At 35.1% G+C, this 14,448-nt stretch overlaps 1 protein-coding gene across 1 annotated transcript in view; it reads left to right on the top strand.

Moving 5' to 3' along the window:
- SCAF11 (SR-related CTD associated factor 11) overlaps positions 1-13,405 on the top strand; it is a 50,082-nt gene extending 36,677 nt beyond the window's left edge. Inside the window, exons 7-15 of the mRNA XM_079714152.1 lie at positions 2,929-2,987; positions 3,239-3,348; positions 4,329-4,430; positions 6,211-6,317; positions 6,967-9,666; positions 10,739-11,085; positions 12,105-12,323; positions 12,683-12,802; positions 13,086-13,405. Coding sequence (XP_079570278.1) covers positions 2,929-2,987; positions 3,239-3,348; positions 4,329-4,430; positions 6,211-6,317; positions 6,967-9,666; positions 10,739-11,085; positions 12,105-12,323; positions 12,683-12,802; positions 13,086-13,232 — 3,911 coding nt within the window. The 3' untranslated portion in view covers positions 13,233-13,405. The remainder of the gene's footprint in view (positions 1-2,928; positions 2,988-3,238; positions 3,349-4,328; positions 4,431-6,210; positions 6,318-6,966; positions 9,667-10,738; positions 11,086-12,104; positions 12,324-12,682; positions 12,803-13,085) is intronic.
- The last annotated feature ends 1,043 nt before the right edge of the window (positions 13,406-14,448 follow it).

Below are 14,448 nucleotides of genomic sequence, written 5' to 3'. Positions count from 1 at the left end.
TTAGAAACCTCAGAAAGTGGGACAAAAGTCAAAGAGGTGATAGGGTATTAGTTCATGAGGTTCCAGTACTGAGTACTAAAATTCCAGAAAGGAAAAATAAAAGGGAGAAATTTATCAAGAAAAATACAGCAAAAGAAAATTTCCCAGAATAGTAGAGTATGAGTATCCAGATAATTAACCTAATACCTAGTAAATGAGGAAAGAAACACACTGCTTTATAAAATCCTAGAACTCTGCATATGAGATATTTGAAGAGCTTCTAGAGAGAGAAAATAGACCATGTGTAAAAGAATGTTGTCAGCAACAACACATGGAGCAGTGGAGCACTGCCTTGAAAATTCTGGGGAAAACAATTACTCACCTAAAAAATTCTGTACACTACCAAACCATCAGTCAAGTGTTAGGGCAAAATAAAGACATTCTCAAATACGTAAGAGCTCAAAAATTCATTCTCACACATCTGCCCTCATAATTATACTGGAGGATATGTATGTGTCACAGTGAGAAAGTAAACAAAGGAACGATGTGAGGTTCAGAAAATGAGTTCCTAAAAGAAACAGAGAAAGGAGAAAAAAAATAAGAAAATGAGTTTCGACCCAGGAAGAAAGGAGATCGTGACGATGATAGAGAACAGTCTCAGAATGACGGTAGAACAGCAGCTTTTAGAGAGTTATCAGTTCAGATTGGAGCAAGACAAAAGAAGAGTATTTCCAAGAGAGTGGGGAGCAAACTTGATGGGTGAATTGATGTATTTGAGTGCATTAAGAGGAAATCTATACTTTTGTTATAGAGTTAGCTAAGTTAATGATAGATAATATTTTAAAGAAAAAAGAAAACAAAGCAGTCATTATCCCTAGGAGAAGCAAGAAGTTGTGCAAGAAAAGTAATCATAATTCAGTACATGGTTCAGCTGAGAATGTCTGTATAGTTATAATTATGTAATATTGCTTATGTCAAATGTTGATACATCAAAAGAACATTAGGGTAGAGGAGCAAAAGTCTTTATCTTCTATAGAAAAAAAAATTGGAAAATATCTGAAACGAAAAAAATCAAGGTAGAGCAGTAAGCATGTTATTTAGAAATAAAGAGGTAAATATGAGAGGAAACAGCTAAAGGATTTGATGAGTGCTTTGGTGGAGCTGAAATCAGGAGTGGGGATTGCTGTAGTTTTGTTTTTTTTAATAAGTCTAGAAATGCTGTTTGACTTCTTAAAGTATGTACATGCATTACTTTGATAAAAATTAAATGAAAAGATGTATCACTGCTGACCAAAGGATAGATTAGTAGAATGAACTTGTGAAATGGTCTCTAGGAAACCACAGTTTAGACAAATCCACCACTGGAGCTGCTCATAATTACCCAGAAATATGTGAAATAGCTTTTGGACGAGATGTTCATACTTAGCATTGGCCAGAAAACTAACAGCTCTTCCCACAGAGAGCATTTCATCTGTGGTGGCTTCTTGACATAGGCTTCCAAGTGAAGGAATGCTGTGTAAACAGTACGTACTTATTCAGTATTGAGTGAATGAAACCTGAATGAGAACAGCTTAGCACCCTTTGGGCATAAAAAATACTGTGTAGCTACAACACAGCAATTCTCGGTCTAGTTGAAGGAAATTGTAATTTCTAAGAATGTGGCTGGGTACATATCACACATTTTTATTCCTGGCTTCTTTAACCACTTGAAAAAATCAGTATCATCTTTTAAATATACATCAAAGGGTAGGAAAATAAGTTCCTGGAACTCAGCCAGCACCCCTCTCCCCAGCATGAAATTTCATTTGTTACAGCAGTTCTGGGTGGGACATGTGTGAAGGATGGATAATAGCATGAAACCATACAGCTGTTGTATAGTAACTTAAAAGGAAATTAGTATGTTATTAAGTAGAAAGTAGGCTGTTACCAACTGGACTGACAGAAGAAACCCAAAATACTTACAATCTTACAGTGGCAGGAAACAGGCCTCCCAGTCAGTCAGGTTGATTTATTTTGAACAAAGTTAGTAGGGCCTTTGTGAGACAAGCTTGGCTGGAGATTGAAAGACCAGTTGTTGATTGTACTGTAAACTTTTCCCAGAGTTCTGAGGAGAGAGCAGTGGCAGTACCAGCAGCACTTTATTGCAGACAAGTGTATTGATAGGTAGAGATGACTAATAACATAGGTTTGATGATAAAGAAAAACCAGGAGCAGTAATCTGTAAAGATGTTAACACAATTTTTGTGGTTAGCAGAAACTATTCGTCCTTTATCTTCCTTAACCTGGAAGTATGTATCCATAGAAATTTCAGATGGGACAGGTAAAACCAAAAAATAAGTCGTAAGCAATAAAACCAAAAACGTTGGTATAGCAGAAAGCTGTTTTAATCAACACTTCTACTTTTCCTAATTCTATAAAGTTTGAGGAGGAAGGGGGGAGGGTACTTAATTGAAGTTGGTGACTGTGGCCAAAATGGTAATTTATGGTTGAAAAGGGCTGATGGCCCCAGTTCCAGAAGCTGGCCAGCTTCTACTTGAGGTGAGTTAACAGTACCTGTTGTTTAGGTCATAACTTGAAAGGATATATTAAGTGCATTATTGATATTAAATAATTTGACTTCTTTTATATGCTTTTCGTTATAAGATGGTTTAAGTTTGCACATGGTGCCAGAAAATATTGACTAGAATTTTAATACTTAAAGCTCCGAGCGTAGCAATTTTACATGCTTCACTAGTTTTCTGTATTGTGCCCTCTTATATTTTCCTTTTGTCTGTGGCTTAACAAGATAAAATTAGCATTTTAAAAAATTATTTAAATGCAGGTACTGTTATTTTAAATACAACTTTTCTACACATTTTAACCTTCTTTTGTCAATATGCCAGTATCAATACTCATTTAAAACCTTTTAAAATAAAAATTAAGGCAAGATCTTTTTGTGTCTTTGTACAGGAAACTCTAAATACAGTGAAATGGGAGGAAAAGAAAATGCAATAATAAAGACAAATAAGGTTTGTTGAAATAAAGAAAAATATTTTTCTTAGATAATAACAGTTTATTATTGTTTTGGTACATAACTCTAGTGCCTCAGGTATATCAAAATATTCAAATATAACTATTGGGTGGGCCAAAAAGTTTGTTTGGGTTTTTCAGTACGATTTAACAGAAAAACCTAAATGAACTTTTTGGCTAACCCAATATTACCTACCTATTATGGAAAGATTTTGTTTGCTGTAACACCAACCTCTCTTTACTTTTCTAGCCTCAAAGATCAAATCCGTGTACAAATCAGTGCTTCAGAAATTTTTTCTCCAATATCTTCTCTTCTGGTAGTTACACTGGAGAATCTTCTTTTACCTGTACAGCTTACCGGTTAGTATTTTCTGCTTTTAATATATGCTTTTTATATTTGATATTTTAGTTATTGTAGTCAACTTTTGGTAGAAATTTAAACTTGACTCAACAAACATTATGAAAGCAGCTTGTTTTATGTTTTTGTTTCTTTTGGCAAATAAACAAAGGGAAACCTGTTACTTTGTGACCCTCTATTATGCAGTGACTGCCTATGCTAGTGGTCTTCCTTTTCCTTAATAATAAATTAAGTTGTTCTACACAAGGTTTTTATGTGATAGAGAAGTAGGCTACTTGTTAAATGATGAGGGAAGTACCTAATAAAGCAGAACACTTTCAGAGTAGACTCAGTCATCTTTGAATCCTTAGTAACTGGCATTATAGATACTGAGTAGATATTTGTGGAATTTGAAGATTAAGTTGGAGTTTTAAAATCACATGGAGTTGGTTGAATGAACAAGACAGATTAAGATTGTGATTTAATTTTAGAGGTTGGCAAGGTACCAAAGAAAACAATTACATCCGAGTAGCCTTTTGAAAAACTGAACTGTACCCATTTTTGGTTACAAAAATAACCATGCCTTCCTTTACTTTCTTCTTTTGTCTTATGCTTAGTTTCAGATGGCAAACTATTGCACCTAGAATTTTGGCTGGAACTGCTTGCTGCAACTTTGGTTCATGGGATAGAAGTAGTGTTGCTTTTTTCTCTCAATAATAAAGATATTAGTCTGAATTGACTTTTTAAAAATTTTGTCACTCAAGATAGAAAGTCAAGCGTTATTTTTATGAATCAGATTAGTATAATTTAGATTTATAATATAAAATTTTTAGTTTAGGAATGAGTTCATTTTGAAAGTGTTTAAATAGAAGAAGGTTCTTTTTAAAAAAACGTGATTTATAATGCTAGGTATAAAAACTTCTGCTATTTATGGTATAACCCAGTTGTTATTCTGAACTTAAATATTTGGAATTCTGATGAGGGTCTAAAATTTATCTTTTAGTACAGAATTTATAGAAGTCAATGAAATCAGTGCATTGATTAGGCAGAAGAGACAGGAACTGGAATTGTCGTGGTTTCCTGATACATTACCTGGAATTGGAAGGTAAAAAAAAAATTGTTTACTAAAGCGTCTACATGCTAACATGTACATAAGATATCATTAATAAGGCACAGAGGTATCTTATTCAATAGGTATGTTTCTAAGAAAGTTTTGTTTAATTCAACTTTGGTGTTTCAGATGCCTAATGAAAAGCCCCTATTTAAAGAACCCCTTGAAAAGTAAAGAATATTTTATTTATTTGTTTAATAAATGTAGATATTTGATTACTTTAACAGGGAGAGCACCCAAATGATAAGATTCATTATTAGTAATAGCATTCAGATCTTCCATCCTTCTTCTGTTTTTTCCTCCATTCCAATCTTCCCTGTGTGCTATTAGCTGAAGCACTGATTTTAGCACTGATTTTATCATGACACTTCCCATTTCCACAGTGTTATTCTAAATAACTACTTGATCAAGTCCCTACTTTGCCCTGGCATTCATGACTTTCTATAATCTAGCTCTTTCTTTCTTAGTTTATTCTGAAGCTATTAACACATTGGTAGGTACACGATGTATACTTAAATCAGGCTCCTATGTAAAGACCAAGTTCCTTGCCAGAGTTTTATATTCATTCCTTTAACATACTGTAACTTTTATATATCATTGTAATACAGTTCTGCGAAGGGCCTTCACCCTCTAGGAATAACAGTGGAACATAAGTAAATTAGAAAGTCCAGTTATGTATAATATGAAACCTTTTCTTAGAGCTGTTTTCTTTGTACATGTGCAAGTTGCACATTGTTCTTCAAGCTTCTTTCCTCCTACTCCAGAATCTCACCTTAGACTGGGTGAGATAGTGTTTTGTTAGGAGACCTGACTGAACAAAATAAGAGTCAGAGTAGGAAGAAGCTGAGGGTGGATTGGTTGTGAATGAAGAAACTTTGGCGTCTTAGCAGGTCCATAGAGACCCTGGTAACCTTGAAGAGCCATCATCCTCAGATTGAGGAATTTTAGAATATAACAATAGAAATCAGGTGTTTTTTTCCTTCTTAAAAATGTATTTATTTTGATGTTTTTGGCCTTGATATATGCTGTAAAAACATAAAGAAGTCTAATAAAAAATGTGATAAACATCCATGATGGTTATCACATTCAAAATTCAAGTGATGTAGTTTTGTTTTTGTTACTTTTTTAAAATTTATGGACTGATTCCCCTTTGACCTTGATAATTTCTTTAAAACCTGATTTGATTAACTTGACTAAATTATCTCTTTGGTTGCCTGGAAGTGGAGGGGGGCTGGATCAAGGGGCATGAAGGAGCTTTCTGGGATGGCGGAAATGTTCTATTTCTTGTTTGGGGTGGAGGTTATACGGGTACATACATTGGTCAAAAGTCATCACACTGTGCACTTAAAATCTGTGTATTTCATTTGTGTATTTTATTTATCTGCATTTTATTATCCAAATTTATTATTTTTTAGAGTAGTGGGAAAAAAAGGCTAAAAAATTTTTTTGACAAAGTACTGCATTAACTTATTTAAATAAGAAACAACTGTTATGTATTAAGTTGCCTTTGATCTCCCTTTGCTATTAATTTATTGAAAAACATGCTTTTAAAAGGTTTTTTGTTTTGTTTTTGTTTTTTTGCAGCCAGTTGGTAGCCATCTTTGAACAATGAGTAACCTTGAGCTTACATTTTTAGCTATTTGGCAAAAAATAATTTAAGCACCCTGTATTTTAATGTTGCTAACCTGATTTGGAAAATTAGTACCTTTAAATTGCTGGTTTAATTTTTAAACCATTTAAACAAAAATGTCTTTATTTTGTTTTGAATTTTCAGAATTAGTTTTATACCCTGGAATATTGAAACAGAAGTGCTTCCTCTCACCTCCTCTGTGTTGCCAAGAACTATTTTTCCAACAAGTACCATATCTTTAGAAAATTTTGGTAAAGTTTTTGAAATTCTTTCTAGTTTAAAAAAAGTTATTAGCCTCTTTCAGTCTCATAAAAAGTATGAATGTTGATGACTTAGAAAAAGTGTAAAATAAGGTATAGATAGTAAGTCCTAGATATTTCTATAAATATTTGTACAGTGACTTGACTTTAAAATTGTCCCAACTAGAAAATTCCTTTTAAGAAATTACAGCTTCATGTCTTTGAGGAACTGATTAGAAGTCTCCTTTCTATTTAGGGCTTCAATGTTCAAACCATAGATCTTTAAAGTAATATCTCCTATTAATTATGAACAAATAGTTTGAATCTTTACTATTTGTGGATACCTGTTGTCTCTTGCTTTTGCCTAGTGATTCATTAAGCAAATGGCAGTTATCAGACGAAACATTTTCTTTAGTTTTTTTCCCTATAAAATTGCCCACATGGATTCAAATCTTGGGATAACTCATTTCAGTAGCATTAAAAAATTGGTATTACTCAGGTGTTAGTAGCTATGCATTTATTTATAATTTGATTCACAAGTATATTTTGTTTCACTCTGTTATAGATGTCTGTTTTATGCTAAAATAAGCTTAAGCCAAACTATTATCATTTTTTGAAACATACACTGACTTTTTACTTTTTAAAAAACATGTATTATTAGGTACTTCTTGCAAAGGATATGCATTAGCACATACTCAAGAAGGAGAAGAGAAGAAGCAAACTTCTGGTACCTCAAACACCAGAGGATCAAGACGAAAACCAGCAGCAACAACTCCAACAAGGAGATCTACACGTAACACGAGAGCTGAACCAGTCAGTCAGTCTCAGAGGTCCCCAGTATCAAATAATTCTGGGTGTGATGCCCCAGATAGTAATAATCCATCTGTAAGTGTTTCCTCTTCAGGTGAGTCAGAAAAGCAAACAAGGCAGGCTCCAAAACGGAAGTCTGTAAGAAGAGGAAGAAAACTACCTTTACTGAAAAAGAAACTTCGGAGCTCTGTACCTCCCCCTGAAAAATCATCTTCCAGTGATTCAGCAGATGAAGAAATAGTAGAATCTGACATACCACCTGTGTTAGAGAAAGAACAGCAATCAGATGTAGAAAGTAGTAACACTGTGCAGATAAATGTAGAAAATGAGTCTGCTAATGGCTTGAGAAGTTGCAGTGAGCCAGTAGAAGCAAGTGAGGAACATAGTGAGACCCATGATACAGAGGAAAGAGTAGAATCTTTATATTCTGAGTCTGGTACCCAAGATCCTCCTGTGCTAGTTGGAGAGGAGGAGGAAATTCAAAAAGTTGAGACTACAGGTATAGAGGCTAATATTTTATGTCTGGAAAGTGAGATTTCTAAGAATACGTCTGAAAAAGGAGGTGACCCATTGGAAAATCAAGACCAAATAGCTTTACCTTCAGAATCAGAAGTAAAAGCAGATGGATGTACAGATCATCTTCCAAATGATTTTCTTACATGTTCAGGATCTGAAATTGAAGTATACCAACCTATATCAAGCCTAGGTGAGATCCCTGAGAAAGCAGAGTCAGCAGTTAATGAAGAAAAAGTTATGGAGAGTCCTATAGTAAAAATTACTGATCATAAAGATTCTACAGTAAAAACAGAACATCTTATTGACAGCCCCAAATTAGAATCTTCTGAGGGTGGAATTATACAAACGGACAGAAAATCTCTTGAGAGCTCAGAGGTTCATTTGCTTGGGCATGTTGAAAATGAAGATGCAGAAATAATTGCAACATGTGATACTTCAGGGAATGAAAATTTCAATAGTATTCAAGACTCTGAAAACAATTTATTAAAAAAAAGTCTTAACACCAAATTGGACAAATCTTTCGAAGAAAAGACTGAATCTCTGGTTGAACATCCCGGATCTACAGAATTGCCTAAAACACATGTTGCACTGATTCAGAAGCATTTTAGTGAGGACAATAATGAGATGATACCTATGGAATGTGATTCATTTTGCAGTGACCAGAATGAATCTGAACTCGAACCATCTGTAAATGCTGATGCTAAACAATTGAATGAAAATTCTGTGGAGCACAGTTCCCAAAAGAATATGTCATCTTCTTGTCCTTCAAATGAAAAGGTTGAAACTGTATCTCAACCATCTGAAATCCCAATAGATACGATAGATAAAGCCAAAAAGCCTCGTACTCGAAGATCTAGATTTCATTCTCCATCTACAACTTGGTCTCCCAACAAAGACACTGCACGAGAAAAGAAGCGGTCTCAGTCTCCATCTCCCAAAAGAGAAGCTGGAAAAGAAAGCAGGAAGTCTCGATCACCATCTCCCAAGAAAGAATCTTCAAGAGGACGGAGAAAATCTCGTTCTCAGTCCCCAAAAAAGGACCCACGAGAAAGGAGGAAATCTCAGTCTCGATCTCCAAAAAGAGATAGCACTAGGGAAGGCAAAAGATCTGAATCACTCTCCCCAAAAAGAGACACTTCTAGAGAGAACAGAAGATCTCAGTCAAGACTGAAAGATTCCTCCCCAAGAGAAAAATCCAGGTCCCGGAGCAGAGAAAGAGAAAGTGATAGAGATGGCCCAAAGAGAGATCGAGATAGAGAAAGGAGAACCAGAAGGTGGTCTCGGTCCAGATCTCGTTCTAGGTCACCATCAAGATCTAGAACAAAAAGTAAGAGTTCATCATTTGGTAGAAATGACAGAGTCAGTTATTCTCCTCGATGGAAGGAAAGATGGGCAAATGATGGTTGGAGATGTCCACGAGGAAATGATCGATACAGAAAGAATGACTCAGAGAAACAGAATGAAAATACAAGAAAAGAAAAAAATGACATCAGTCCAGATGCTGATGATTCAAATTCTGCTGACAAACATAGAAATGACTGTCCCAGTTGGGTAACAGAAAAAATAAATTCTGGGCCTGATCCGAGGACCAGAAATCTAGAAAAGTTAAAAGATTCTCATTGGGAAGAAAATAGAAGTGAAAATTCAGGGAATTCTTGGAATAAAAACTTTGGTTCAGGTTGGATGTCGAACCGTGGTAGAGGTAACCGTGGCAGAGGCGCTTACAGAGGTGGTTTTGCCTACACAGATCAAAATGAAAACAGGTGGCAAACCCGAAAACCCCTCTCAGGGAATTCAAATAGTTCAGGGAATGAGACTTTCAAGTTTGTGGAACAGCAGCCCTATAAACGGAAAAGTGAGCAAGAGTTCTCATTTGATACACCTGCAGATAGGTCGGGGTGGACATCTGCATCTAGTTGGGCTGTGAGAAAGACTCTGCCAGCAGATGTACAAAACTATTATTCACGACGAGGGAGGAATTCTTCAGGTCCACAGTCTGGATGGATGAGACAAGAGGAGGAAACAACTGAACAGGGTAACATGTTTATTTATCAACACTTTTATTTGAAGAAAGAGATTATAAATTTAATACCTTATTTATATGAATTGAAATAATCCCTATTTATAGTTTTATGTTAAAATGAATCCCAGTTATTTACAAGTCACTTTGTATTGTATAATAGATATACACTTCAATATTTCTTTTTTCACCCCATGCCTGCCCCAAACCTTGCCAAAGACATAAATATTTTAAGTATAATTTGCTACAGTAGAAGAATTTGAGATAGTCCTCTGCAGGATTTAAATTCTGTTTCATTTATATCAGATGTGTGCACTTGAAATTTTTTTTTTAAATGTTTTATTTTAATTCTATTTATTTATTTATTTATGTATGTATGGCTGTGTTGGGTCTTCGTTTCTGTGCGAGGGCTTTCTCTAGTTGTGACGAGCGGGAGCCACTCTTCATCGGGGTGCGCGGGCCTCTCACTGTCGTGGCCTCTCTTGTTGCGGAGCACAGGCTCCAGACGCGCAGGCTCAGTAGTTGTGGCTCACGGGCCTAGTTGCTCCGTGGCATGTGGAATCTTCCCAGACCAGGGCTTGAACCCGTGTTCCCTTCATCGGCAGGCAGATTCTCAACCACTGCGCCACCAGGGAAGCCCTGCACTTGAAATTTTTTGATCATTGTTTTCCTATAAATAAGTCACTCTGCTAAAAAAAGATTTATCTTTCCTTGACTTTTCTTGGGAACATTGCAAGAAAAACTCTGTTGCAGATTTTAAAAAAGTGATTAACCTTCTAATTTAGTAATCTAATTAAATTTTCTGTGATTATTTCTTTAGGAAGTTTCTTGAGCTACTGATTCTTTGTGAGTGTTGACCGATGTTATTGTGTGAAGTTATGCTTTAAAATAATTTTAGTTGAATGTTTTCTTTCAGTTAGAAAATCAGCCCACATTATTTAGGAATGACAGGATTAAACTGAATAATTGGGTATTGGTTTAGGTGTTCTGTTAATTGCTATTTTATTGTAACCAGTGGTTCTTTGTTTCTCTGGCTAAAGAAATTTGTAACATGAATTTTTTTCATAAGCCTTTTTTCTTTTGATAGATTCTAACCTAAAAGACCAAACAAACCAACAAGGTGATGGTTCTCAGCTACCTATAAATATGATGCAACCACAAATGAATGTAATGCAGCAACAAATGAATGCACAACACCAGCCTATGAATATCTTCCCATATCCAGTGGGTGTTCATGCTCCTTTGATGAATCTCCAGCGCAATCCGTTTAACATTCATCCTCAGCTGCCCTTGCATCTGCACACAGGAGTACCTCTCATGCAGGTAGCTGCTCCCACCAGTGTATCTCAGGGACCACCACCACCACCACCCCCTCCCCCTCCATCCCAGCAAGTCAGCTACATTGCTTCACAGCCAGATGGAAAGCAATTGCAGGTATGTTTTCAGCAACTCAAGTTTAATCAACATAGCCATTGTAAACATTTAGCTATTAGGAACAGATGTTCAAGAAAGGGCTTCCTGGCTGGATATCCATACACAGTGACTTATTTGGTTAGGTTTATGGTAAACCTTCGTAACCCCTTTTTCACTGTCCTTCCCCAAACCTCCCACTCCCAAATGAGAAAATGAACTGAATGCATAATATCAAATCTGAGCTACATATAGGCTATTGCTGATACCCAAACAGGTTTTTTGGTCAGGTTAAAAAGACCAAATTATGAGCCAAACTAGAATCAAGTGGTGGACACTTTCCCTGATTTATTGGACTTCTAAGGGGTGGGAACTTGTTGTGATTGGGTACTGTGATAAACCTTGTACTGTTTTGTTCAAACACCAGATAAAGCTGTTCATTGTCATTACCTTCTGTGTTTCATTTTCATGAATTTACCATGCTGAAAAAAGTGCCTCTGAGGCACTTCTTAAATATAGAAAAATTTCAATAATAATCTGTAAACATTGTGTTGATTATAGTTTCATGTCTACATCTCAGAAATTCTAGAATCCTGACAGCAGGAGTTGGAAGAGCAGGGGAGTGGGAATTTGGGATCTTGTATCTTTTTCTGCTGTCAACTCACTGCAAGTCATTTGACTTCACTGTCTCACTTTCCTCCGTCTTTGAAGGGGGGGCACCTACTCTAAAGAGCCTTGTAGGAAAGATACTGTTATTAATGCTGCTCTGCTGCTTGTTGGTTTTAGTGTTGCTGTCAGAACATTACAATACATATATATATTTTTAAAGTCATCATGAAATATTTAAATGGGGCTCTGTTAAGGAATGTTACTCATTTTTCTTCAGAGTCCTTTAGATATAAATGACCTGAAATATGCATTTCCCTTAAGTACTTAAGTATTGGATTGCTATGATTTTTTTTTGATGTTATTCCTAATAGGTGACTAAAAGACTTTTATTGAGTACAAGTAATTCATTAACTGATGATAACTCTTTAAAACAGGGTATTCCTAGTGCTTCTCATGTAAGTAATAACATGAGTACACCAGTCTTGCCTGCTCCGACAGCAGCCCCAGGAAATATGGGAACAGTTCAGGGACCAAGTTCTGGTAATACTTCGTCATCAAGTCACAGCAGAGCTTCTAATGCTGCTGTAAAATTGGCAGAAAGCAAAGTAAGTGTTACAGTGGAAGCCAGCGCAGATAGCTCGAAGACAGACAAGGCAAGTTCAAAGTTGAGAGCAACCTACATAATTCTGTATATGATAAAGATGAAAAAATAACAGCTTTCTATTGTATAAGTGGTGAAGGGAATTTATTGTTGATAGTCTTAAATTCCAATATTATTTAAAGGGTTCTGTCTAAATATGTTGGTGCCAATTGAATTACTGGTAGTATTTCATATTTATTTTTAGAAATGTTTGGTATGTGTTAGTAAATAACTTGTATTTATAACACTAATATTTGAATAGTTCCTTGCAATAATGTAAATGTACAGTGTTTTCAATTTTATATTTTTAAAGAATTTTTTTTGAAAGTATGTGATTGGGCAAATAATAATTATACATTTTCCTCTTACCAGAAATTGCAAATTCAAGAAAAAGCAGCACAGGAGGTAAAATTGGCCATTAAGCCATTTTATCAAAATAAAGATATCACCAAGGAAGAATATAAAGAGATTGTGCGGAAAGCGGTAGATAAAGTAAGTTATAGCTTTAGTGGAGTTATGTACATATTGTTTTGAACATGCCTGTTTTAATAAAGGAATGCTTAATTAAATTAATTAAAATAGTAAGAGGTAGCTTCTACCGTTCTTGTCTGTTTTTTTACCTTTTGAGATAACGAAACACGTACCCGACAGGAGATAATGAAACATTAAAAAATGTCTGGTTATCTTTTTGGCATATTTGTTTTTCATAGAGCTTTCCATTTTCCTTTAATCTGTTTAAGTATGAGAAAAATATTCCCCCTTCTTTTTTTTATAGGTTTGTCATAGTAAGAGTGGAGAAGTAAATTCTACCAAAGTGGCAAATCTGGTTAAAGCCTATGTAGACAAATACAAATATTCACGGAAGGGAAGCCAAAAGAAAACTCTGGAAGAACCTGTGTCTGCTGATAAAAACACAGGCTGAAGTGGGGAGCAGTATAAAGGACACTATCAAGATACCTGCAAAGTGCAATTTCAACATGTACCTTTAATGGAAAATCATACATAACTGTGATTGAAATTTGGTTTTGATAAAATTATTTTTTTTAATGTAGGATATAATGTTTTGCTCTAAATAAATATAGTTCTGCACCGCAACTTCTATATCTTTTCCTCCCTCCCCCCCCCCAATAAAAACAAATTCAAGGGAAAGTAAAGGGGTTAAAGGAATGTGCATTTTTACTAGGACTGTGTTATATTGTGGATACTGGAAGATGTACAGCTTTTTGATTTGAACAATGGAGTGCATAAATGATGAACTTCTGAGTGCACTGGTTTTGGAAGAGATATATATAATACATTTATTCTGTCAGGCTAAAAATAAAGTATGATCTTTATGATTTTTCTCTCTAATTATACAAAGATAAATAATGTATTACCATGAAAAATATTTCTAATAACAGAACATACCAATTGCAGGGTTCCTACTGTGTATTTTTAAAGCACACATCTGAGTAAATTGCTTAGATAGAAAACAAATTATCACACGAGTAAAATTCAGTGTTCAAAACTTTAGAACACTGTTCACCTATTGTATCACCAAATAAAGGTTATGCTGCTTGTTTTTCTTTTGTGCCTTTTTTTCCCCAAGTTGAGATGAAGCAATTTGATTTGCTAGATTTACAACTTCGGCAGTCTAAGCTCTGTTGAATTTAGAAGACCTGTTTGGAGAAAATGTTGACTTTGTAAAAATTATGTTCTTCCATAATATCTTCTACTTATCAGAGATGGTAAATTGTTTGAGCCAATTGGAGAATTGCTTTTAAGTAGTGACCCTCCCTTCCCTGTGGCTACGGTAGAATCATGACATTGCTTCAGTGGCTTTCAGGTTCTTGCTCATCTGACTAATCACTAATGAAATTCTTCTCACATTTTAGAAATCTCCAAATGCTTTACAGTGAATAAAGTGTTAATTTGGTGACCATATGGTGGCCATTAACCATGTTGCAAAATTCTAGACATTAAAACCGGTGTTTTGGAAAAAGGAGAGGAATTAAATAATGGAGTCTTGGTTAGGCTTTCAGGGACTAGAGATTGGTTTTTTTTTAGTACTGTTTTTATTAAAGGTAAGTTTAAAATGTTCTAGCCTTATTATTTTATTTGGCATCTTGGAAGAAAAAATGGATTATTTCCATGATAAA

Source organism: Hyperoodon ampullatus (genome assembly GCF_949752795.1).
Source record: "Hyperoodon ampullatus genome assembly, chromosome: 11".
Lineage (NCBI taxonomy): Eukaryota > Metazoa > Chordata > Mammalia > Artiodactyla > Ziphiidae > Hyperoodon > Hyperoodon ampullatus.
This window is presented reverse-complemented; position numbering and strand designations above follow the sequence as displayed.